This window comes from Perca flavescens, chromosome 4, assembly GCF_004354835.1.
Source record: "Perca flavescens isolate YP-PL-M2 chromosome 4, PFLA_1.0, whole genome shotgun sequence".
NCBI lineage: Eukaryota > Metazoa > Chordata > Actinopteri > Perciformes > Percidae > Perca > Perca flavescens.
Window position 1 is genome coordinate 9,534,471 of NC_041334.1, and position 10,188 is coordinate 9,544,658.

The 10,188-nt window shown below is 40.7% G+C and overlaps 1 protein-coding gene across 1 annotated transcript; it reads left to right on the forward strand.

Annotated features, from left to right (window-relative positions):
- Positions 1-194: 194 nt before the first annotated feature.
- On the forward strand, positions 195-6,255 carry sec13 (SEC13 homolog, nuclear pore and COPII coat complex component). The gene is made up of 9 exons (XM_028575682.1): positions 195-366; positions 575-619; positions 2,224-2,339; positions 3,265-3,416; positions 3,720-3,853; positions 4,028-4,161; positions 4,603-4,723; positions 5,710-5,856; positions 6,063-6,255. The coding sequence occupies exons 1-9, from the start codon at positions 364-366 to the stop codon at positions 6,171-6,173; spliced, it is 963 nt and encodes a 320-aa protein (XP_028431483.1). The 5' UTR covers positions 195-363; the 3' UTR covers positions 6,174-6,255.
- Positions 6,256-10,188: the final 3,933 nt, after the last annotated feature.

A 10,188-nucleotide genomic window follows, 5' to 3' on the forward strand; every position in this document is an offset into this window, starting at 1 on the left:
ACAGTGTTACATTTTCGTCTTCCCCTTAGCTAAAAGTTGACCCGTTAACCGTTTTAGGAGTTGTTGGCAGTCTTTGTTTAACTTTTACAGTCTTTGTTTAACATTTACCACACTTTGTATATTTATTTTCTTTTTTTAATTTACTGCTCTAAGATAGCTATCTAATGCAAATTCAAGTTTTGGTATGTGGAACCTTTGTTTGCCCGTTTGCCAGTTTCCGCCGATTGAAACAGTTGTCGGACCCCGTGTGGGAAGCGGCTTCTGTGCTTGTTGCCACGTCGGAATAGTTGTTGAACCTGGTTTATTAATTCAGGACAAAACAAGGAATACTTTTCTGCAGTGTTTTCTGCTTTCGCTGCAGTCATGGTGAGTGTAATTGCGTTTGATTAAAGCGGCAGGTCAAGCTGTCTGCTGACTTTAGTGTTGTTTAACGTTGACCGTTTAGTTGCTGACGTGCCCAAGAAGCTAGCTCGTTAGCAGACAGGCTAATGCTAGAGTACTACCGCTTAAAGCGATAATATCGATATTTCATGAGTGCCATTTAAATGCTGATTTATTTGTTTGTGAATTTCAGGTTTCCGTTATCAACACGGTGGACACCTCTCACGAGGACATGATTGTAAGTTTCCCTTTTTTTTCATTTAGCCTAGCTAGCTAACTAACGTTAGCTGACAATTGAAGCTAACGTTAGCTAAAGTGACAGGGGTTTTATTCCAAAACAGCACATACAGCAATAACGTAAATCTTGACATGTTGAATGTTTGTCAGTCAGTGTTTTCACTTTAACGTGTCATTCATTTCGGGGTTAGGTTCAGGTTAATGGAAGAGGAAACAGACTTTGACACACCGGTAGTCCAAGCTGCTATCATGTCAATATCAATACACTCACTGGGGTGGAGGAAGTATTGAGATAGTTGTAAAAGTACAGAAGTATTTGCATCAAAATATACTACCTATACCTACTATATAAGTACACGTTATGTAGAATGGAATTCAGATAGCCCCACATCATCACATACCCTACCTAGAGATTATCATGGTTTTATGTCGGTTAGCCTAATAACTGGTTTGATTTGCATTGAGAGATGATTTTATGGAAAGTACCCCATGCCAATCTCTAGATATGGTGAAGGGTATGTGATGATGTGGGGGGGCTATTTTAATTCCAAAAGGCCAAGGGAACTTTATCAGGATGCATAGTATCCTGGATCCATGAAATAACTGGCCTTTAAAAATAAAAATCTGCCTGGGTCTATGGGAATTTAACATAGGGGTGTACTTACTTATGACCCCTGTATTTTAAGGAAGAACATTTATTTATTTACGATTTCATTATTCATTCACAAAGAAAATTGGTGTCCTTAAAGGTTGGATTTTTCCTCTTTTTTTATTTTTTAAATTAAGGCATTAAGATCAATTTCTAAAAGGTGATTTTTTTTTATTCCTCTTTTTAGTCAACTTTAGCATGGGTTCATAAACTTATGAGTGCCACTGTATACACATGATCTAATAAGACATACATAAAATAATTAGGCAAGACACATCTAGGCTGTTCATCTACTTTATCACATGACATCTGACCACCTCATGTTTCATGTTGTAAGAAGCCAATGATCTACCTTTAAACATGACTGGGCCTCTGACATGGAAGATTACTGGGAGAGAAGGAGACTTCCACAAGCATGTTTAAGGCTTTAAGCATGGAATGATTACAAAACAAAAACCTCAGTAGACAAACATTTCATTAAAACTTGTGTGTGACAAATATGTCAAAATGTAAGCTTTGTCTAGCTTCTTTGTCTAGGAAGTAAGTAGCAAACTTAGATTTGTATGTATATTTTTAAATCGCGCATGGAAATGTACATAAAAAATAATTGAATCGTTGGCCTCTGAATCGGAATCGAATTGTGAGGTGCCAAGAGATTCCCACCCCTACTAGTTAGGCTGATTGTGCCACATGTTTTGGTATGATATCTGAAGTTTAGGAAAGTATCTAAACCTACATTTAAACACCGCAACAGAAACTGTTGATAGGAGCTATTCAACAGTTCATTGTGTGTATACTGTCAGAGTGCCATATGCTCTCATTAGCATGTTGCAGTCATAGATTATTTTGTTGATATAACTTTTGACACTGTTACTCTTCTGAAAACATAAAATGACGAAAGATACGGGCGAAGAATTATTTTCTTACTTCAGGCCTTTATGTCTTGTCTCTTTCAGCACGATGCCCAGATGGACTACTACGGTACACGACTCGCTACCTGCTCCTCTGATCGCACCGTAAAGATCTTCGATGTCAAAAATGGAGGGCAGATCTTGGTAGCAGACCTCAGAGGGTAAGACACCATCGTTCCACAACCAAACCAGGGAGCCTGAGGCACTTCACATAGATAAACACAGCACACTTGAGGCTGTTTTATGCTTCTGCATCAACAAACAGTACTCAGAATGGCAAACCCTATAGACTGTCATGCTAAAATATTAATCATATTTGTTTGGCCTTTTCTTGCTTAGATTTTGTAAAAAATATCGAGAAATAGACACAGTAAAATCCATTGACCTAGTTACTGTAACAAGAAAATAAGTCTGAGGTTATTTGCGAGGTGTCTGCCAGCCAGTTTATGTTATGTTAGCAAGCAAACTTTAGCACAGCTGCCCACAAAGTACTGCTTGCTGGTGGGGTGCTAATTTCAAAACATTACTGACATATAGACGCTTTACAAACGGATAATCCCGTCATTGTAACCAAAATATGTCTGAGTTTATTTGAAGAGCTTATGTCAGTTAACTAGCATGTTGCTACTCCCCCACAGTAGGCGGTTTGCAACACCCTATGACTATAAACACACACAGGACGAGTTGACCAATCACCGTCGTTGTGGTCTGCGTTGCCTCGACGCAAAGTTACACATTTTTGGAGGTGCACGTCGAGCTACGCCGGATGGCTCGGAGGGGGTTTGTGGTGACGCAGAGCGGTCTGCGGGGGTACGCCGTCGATTCGACGCAGAAGCATAAATCAGCCTTTACTGGAGCAACTTAATAAGTAGTGGTAAATAAATATTCTATTCGAAAGTTTGTCTCCTGTAAAACTCAATTCTTTTGTCAGATTATACATTTGTTCTTTAATCTGCGCTGTAAAACTAATATCCCATGTGAGCTCGTCCTTCTATTGTTGACTTATTTGTATTATACATAATTAGTTCAATGCACTTCGAGTTCACCGTGCATTTGAACTAAATTTGGGTCTCTGTATTTGTGTAGCCACGAGGGTCCCGTGTGGCAGGTAGCGTGGGCTCACCCGATGTTCGGCAACATTCTGGCTTCCTGTTCCTACGACCGTAAAGTCATCATCTGGAAGGAGGAGAACGGAGCCTGGGACAAGATGTATGAGTACTGCGGACACGAGTCATCAGGTTGGTAGCTCTACTGTGTTTCCAGGTGAAATAACATTGTAGAAGTTGTTTTTTTTATGTACCTTCTATTTGTCTATGTGTGTTGCGTATCTGTGTCTCCTCCAGTAAAATCAGTGAATGATCCATGTGTTGGAGTCTCTAGTTTTCTATATATAACATTGTAGCCTTTTGATTGTTTATTCCAACTTCTCCCTCCAGAAAAATCTATTTCAAACTGCAGTGTTTTGGTAGCAGCCACAGAGTGCGTTGGATGTTTCTTGAGACTTTGGTCATGTTTGTAAATCTACTTCTGTGTCTCTGCAGTGAACTCTGTCTGCTGGGGTCCCTACGACTTTGGTCTGATCCTGGCCTGCGGCAGCTCAGACGGAGCCATTTCCCTTCTCACATTCACCGGGGATCAGCAGTGGGACGTTAAGAAGATCAGCAACGCACACACTGTGAGTTTTTGAGACCCTTTTACTGCAGAGCTAACATTTCTGTTTCCATCAGATGACATGCTGTCTATAATGTTTTAAGTATCTACCTAACTCTGCTTATCATACTGTTCTTTACTCGGTTATGCTCATTTTCAGATGCGTCTGTTTAATAAATCCCTGGTATTTTTCCTGCAGATTGGCTGTAACGCAGTGAGTTGGGCTCCTGCTGTAGTTCCCGGCAGCCTGATTGATCAGCCATCGGGTCAGAAACCAAACTACGTCAAACGCTTTGTCTCCGGAGGCTGCGACAACCTGGTCAAACTCTGGAAGTAAGTTGTGGTTTAATAGGCTTTCTATGGCGTTTCATGTTGTTCTGTGTTGTGTCTAGTGACCTGAGATGGAGACCCATAAGGGGCAGAGAATAAGCACATGGTTTGTAAAGCAGAATCGCCCACACTGTTTAATTAGCATTCGGGGTTTAAATATAGTTTTCACAGAAGCTAAAACAAAGTTGGAAAAAGACTTTTGTCTGCAGTCGAATTGCATTGTGGTTCATGTAGGTGCCAGTTATTGAAGAAAAAAAAACAATGAATGCATGTAACCAATGCAAATTTTGGTCCTTTTTAGTTTTAAACATTCGATCATGAGTAATACGACGTTAGAAGAGAGCAATGCTAAATAGACTCTTAAAGTCTTGTAAAGTAAAGGCCCAAGGAGTTGACGGTTTATGTCTTACATAACTGTCACTGATTGCCACTTCTTGCCTCCAGAGAGGAGGACGGTCAGTGGAAGGAGGACCAGAAGCTGGAGGCTCACAGTGATTGGGTGAGAGACGTCGGCTGGGCTCCTTCTATTGGCCTTCCCACCAGCACCATCGCCAGCTGCTCCCAGGTGAGAATTATTGGGATTAAAAGCATCGTATGTGTCCTCAAGCTGCACCTAAATTAATCTCCAGGAAATCGCTGTCTAAACAATCAAACTACTACTTCTTATCAGCAGGTTAAATAAAGCTAAATTAAGCTTTGATTTCTCTGGCAGATGTTCAACATGGTGGGGATTTTTTAAATCTGTGCCACAAGGTGGAGCCAGAGATAACGGTTCAGTAATTTCTCAAGGAACTTTGTGCATGATTTAAAGGTGAAGCTGATAATCAAACCCACGGAACATCTCAATGGGCTGCGTTAAACTTCTTTGCTGGTTTTACAAAGCAATTTTAGTCATTTTGAAATAAACATTGATGTGCAGCTGATGAACAAACCCAAACGCTGTCTGCTTGCTCCCATACCACCAGAGTTAAAGGTCCAATGTGTGGGAATTTCTCCCATCTAGCGTTGAGATCATATATCGCAATCCACTCTCTCGCACCGCGCAGTTCAAAGTACGTATTACAGCTACGGTAGCTTTCACACTTCAAAAAGCTGACCTCTTGCTCTTTTCAATATCCTCCTTTCTGGCCAAAGAAGAAGACTCCTGTTCCTGAAATTTGGATTTTGAATACGTGTGCTCCTCCATGTTTCTTCAAACTAGCCGGGGCCGGGAAGCTACGATACCCATTAGCAGCATTAGCAGCACCTGTGAGTTTATCATGTGACAGCGAAAGGCGGAGCAGCATGTCCTGTATGTCCCTTACCGGCTAACGTATTTCAAGATGCCGCATGAATGTGGAGCGTCTACCCCAGTTTATGCGAATGAAAAATTTCAAGCCAAAAGGAATACTTGGAATCGATGGTGGTGGTACATATTCATGAAAAAGGACAAAGTTTGTGAACGGGCAACACAGATTTTGATAACGAACAACTAAACACGCTACACACTGGACCTTTTTAAAGTGGGGATCATCTTTTTGAGGTTTTGGTTTCCTTTGCACCTTCCTCCAGGACGGACGCGTGTTCATCTGGACGTGTGACGACCCAGCAGGCAACACCTGGACGGCCAAACTGCTCCATAAATTCAGTGATGTTGTTTGGCACGTCAGCTGGTCCATCACTGGAAATATACTGGCTGTTTCAGGAGGAGACAACAAGGTAGCGTATGCATTGTAATACAGGCACGTGTACTGGACCTGTACCTTGTTTATGTTTCCCTCCCCCCTAATGTAAATGTGATTCTGAATTTGGAGGATTTTTTTTTTTTTTTTTTTTTTTTTTGTTGCTCTGTTATACCTGAAATTTTTTTTTACTGATGTATTTCTCACAATGGACGCATCAAATGTTGCGTGTGCTTGTTATAGGTGACGCTGTGGAAGGAGTCGATGGACGGTCAGTGGGCGTGTATCAGTGATGTCAGCAAGGGCCAGGGTGCCGTCTCCACCATCACAGATACACAGCAGAACGAGCAGTGACACACACACACACACACACACACACACACACACACACACACACACACACACACATAGCATTGACCCCTGACTCTACAAGGATGACCCCACTCTTCAAAGATGAATTAAGCGATGATACACACGCCGGACATTTGAACCTACAAAACATTGTCCACAGCGGTTGAGCAATTTTTGCAATGTTTTGGTTTGGGCTTCTTGATGATGACATTATGAATTAAAACGAGTTCAGCTGCACAGTTTGTCCGAAATAGGCGTTCCAAATTTGATCAGAAGGGAAGGAAACCTTCACAGTTGAAAGATGGAGAATCTCTGAAAATGCAAACATGACTGATACATTTTTTTTTTATCAGATGCACTCCATCGAGTTTCTACATGTACATTAATGTTGCTCCAAACACAAGTTAGTACCCAGCCTGACACCGGCCCTCCATCCTGTCCCATGATGCTTTGCTCCTAAAAACATTCCACCTCCACCAGCAGATGAGCGGAGAAGTATCCCAGCATCCTGGGACGCAGCAGTCCCGCTAAACAAGCTTTGTAATGAGCACGAAAGCCCCCCGCGTGCAACCATAAAACTGTTCTCTCCATTATGTGTAATGTATTTGGTGCAAAACTAGGATCACTGCTCAGCGGTAAACAAATCCTCGTGTTCTCACAGTGAGACACATCCGAGAAAGAAATGCGTCCCCAACTTCAGCCGCTAAACTTTATAAAAATAAATGATTTATTTAGTAATCTATTGATGAGTAAGAGGCTGGTTGTCAATTTGTGAATTTAGAACCCGCCTTAAATAATCAGCCATTACATTTCTATGGCAACTTGAATAAATGTTGCCAAGACAACTAAGAATGAGGCAAAGCTTAGGTAAGCTTTTGATTTTCTTTCAATTGTGAGAACAGAAAACCATGGATGTGTTTTTCATATTTGATGTAATTAAATAACTATAATGTTAAAATGATGTTCTGTTTCTTTGGTTATTTGAAAGCAGTTTGAAGATTGATTTGTTAATCATGGATGTAGTTATCTTGAGTTATAGTGTGCTCTTATTTTGAAATAAAGGCAAATTGATTAGGTTGTAAGTAGGATTGATTATGTTCAAAGGCCCTGACACACCAACCTGATCGGCCGTCGGCCAGTCTGGCAAGGTCAGTGTGTGTTCCGTGCCGTCGTCAGTCGGAGGATCTGGGTTGGAGGGCGGGAAGTCAGACTTGATGACCAATCTGATTGGTGGACTGCTAACCTGGAAATGGCGAGTGGGATGAGTGACGAACGCCTCTCAAAATCTGACAAATCTTTTAAACTGACCTTTAAATAGCACGGCCTATTTCTCGCCTAAAATGTTTTCAGAAACGCGTTTCAGTGAACTATTTTCGTAAAATATGAGATCGGATTTCGAACAAACCGCCATTATTGGTCAGCTGGTGAAGCCAGACCCATGTGACGCGTCGGTAAATTGATTATTTCCAGCACATTTGAGCATTTGATTTCTGGAAAACACTAAAGCGGTGCTTTCACATTATTCTTTGTGAAGAAACTATGTTTTACAGATGCTTATAGTTGTAACGACCACTCAAAGTGCATGGATCATTAGATTCAATCAACTATTAAATTATTGATTAGTTGACAAAATCACGTGAGTGTGAATGGTCTTTGATGTCTTTAGGTTCAAGTTCTGCTAGCTCCATTTCTACAACAGTAAAAAGCTGCTTTCACATCCATATATCAGTATCCTGTGATCAATAAAGTTTAAGCTTATCTTTTAACAATATAGCATTTAATTTACAGTAAATTGGCAGATTCAGCTATCTGTTTATAATATTTTATTATAAACCGCAGTAACAAAACTGTGTGCGGGTGTGGTTTCCTCCCGTCATGACTCACTGACCGCCCGTGGATCAGTGAGTCATCCATCATTATGAAATCTCATCATCAGTTTCAATCAATTCAATCAAGTCATCTTTTATCAATAACTTTTTTGGAACTGCATATGTTTAATTGTCTTCTACACTGAGAATTTCATAAGCATTATAACTGAAAATGACATTTCACTCATTAAATAAAGTTGTTTAGAATTTTTTTTTTTATATTTATAGCATGAATTGTATTTGTGTTAATGTTTCCATTTTTTGGCCACTTTATACTGCATCACATTTAAGAGGGAAATATTGGACGTACTAGTCACTTTAGAGAATAAGAGTTCACATTAAAATCAGGATACATATGCAATATAGGTAGACGATAGATATGCAAGCTTAATAAATGCATTGTTCAACATTAAGCCGACTAAAAACCAAAAAACACTCCAATACAAGAAGAAAGTCCTGCATTCAAAATTTTACTTAAATAAAATTACAGCAGTTTTAATAGGCAAAATGTAGTTTTAAAGTATCAGCAGTAAAAGTATCCTCATTGTGCAGTAAAATGTCTCTGTCTGTGACTGATACCTATTCTATATGACAGCTCATATTGATGCATCAACGTTAGAGCAGCGTGTTACTGTTGTAGCGGCTACTTGTAACTACTGTACATACAGTTAGCTAGTTTAGCCAAGTGGTTCCCAACCTAGGGGTCGGGCCCCTCCTAAAGGGTCTGAGTGGCTGTAGGATGATTAGTGGGAGAGAAGAAACAAAGTACTGATACACGTTTTAATTTATTAATATTAATTAATTTGACTTCTTTGAGCCTAAACATGTTATTTAAATGAAACCAAGTAAGAAGTTTCAAGAAGAAATGTGTCTGATGAGGCATCCTAAATATGACAAGGAGCCCCAACTGGACTCAAGTGCAAGAGGTCACGAGCCAAAAAGATTGGAAACCACTGGTTTAATCGTTAACAATGGATTGTATTTTATAGGCTTGGAAACAACAATATTTACTTCTAAAATGTAGTGGAGTACAGATCTGAAATCTATATACTGATACTGATTGCTGCCAGTCAGCAACCAGATCTGTGGAATCAAAAACCCCAGACAAGGTCTCCAGAGCATCAGAGCACTTAGTGAGTGCAACAACCACAGCTGTTAGGGAAATAATTACAAATGAGGTCAGTGGACTCACAGAACCTCTACTGGATGAAATGACCGACTCAGAGTATGATCAGCTGCAATCTGACACCTCATGGGAGATTCAAATTATTGCAGAGGACATTACTCATTTAATTGTTCAGGAGGTTAACAGTCTGGAAGAGCAAGATGGTGAAAATATTAGTCCAGAACCCACAGAGACAAGGACCAGCCCAGAACCCTACCCAGAACCCACAGAGACGTGTATCAGCCCAGAACCCACAATGATGTGTTTCACCCCAGAAGCCAGAGAGAAACTGTCCTTAAAAGGAGTGGGGAGCAAGATAAAAATCTTTTTTGCCACGCAGTTTGCCAAACTGTCAATACATCGCATGGCCACTCAACTAGACAACCAATTCCACCCTGACTCCAGAGATAAAAGTGAAAAGTCAGTCCAGTCCTTTGTGACTGACATTGACTCTCTGTTTTCAAAAGATGGTGTAAAGCAACAAGTTGGAAGTGAGGTTGTTTATAGTAAATTGCGGGATATTTCCAACGGTAAAGACAAGGTGTTCAAAGAAGAGCTTACTGGTCTCCTCTACAGTTACGTCTCTGAGGGGAGGATTCCAGAGACTGTCCCAGGATCAAATGAAAGGACACTGTCTGCTTCCCCATCCCGTGATACAGTGTATGGTGAAATACACTGTAAAGTGTGGCGTTACCTCGGACTGAGGAAATGGTGGCTGTGCACACAGGCTGGCATCCACAGTAACAAGATGAAAAAGGCTTTCAAGAATACTGAGTCACTGTCACCCACCGCTACACCGACATCCTCACCCTCACCTACACCTACACATATGCATACACCCAAACCTACACCTACGCATACACCCAAACCTACACCTATGCATACACCCAAACCTACACCTATGCATACACCCAAACCTACACCTATGCATACACCCAAACCTACACCTATGCATACACCCAAACCTACACCTACACATACACCC

Coding starts and splice junctions, on each gene's coding strand:
- sec13 (XM_028575682.1), top strand. Junction 3,417..3,719: donor CTGCGGACACGAGTCATCAG/GTTGGTAGCTCT, acceptor GTGTCTCTGCAG/TGAACTCTGTCTGCTGGGGT. Junction 5,857..6,062: donor TTTCAGGAGGAGACAACAAG/GTAGCGTATGCA, acceptor TGCTTGTTATAG/GTGACGCTGTGGAAGGAGTC.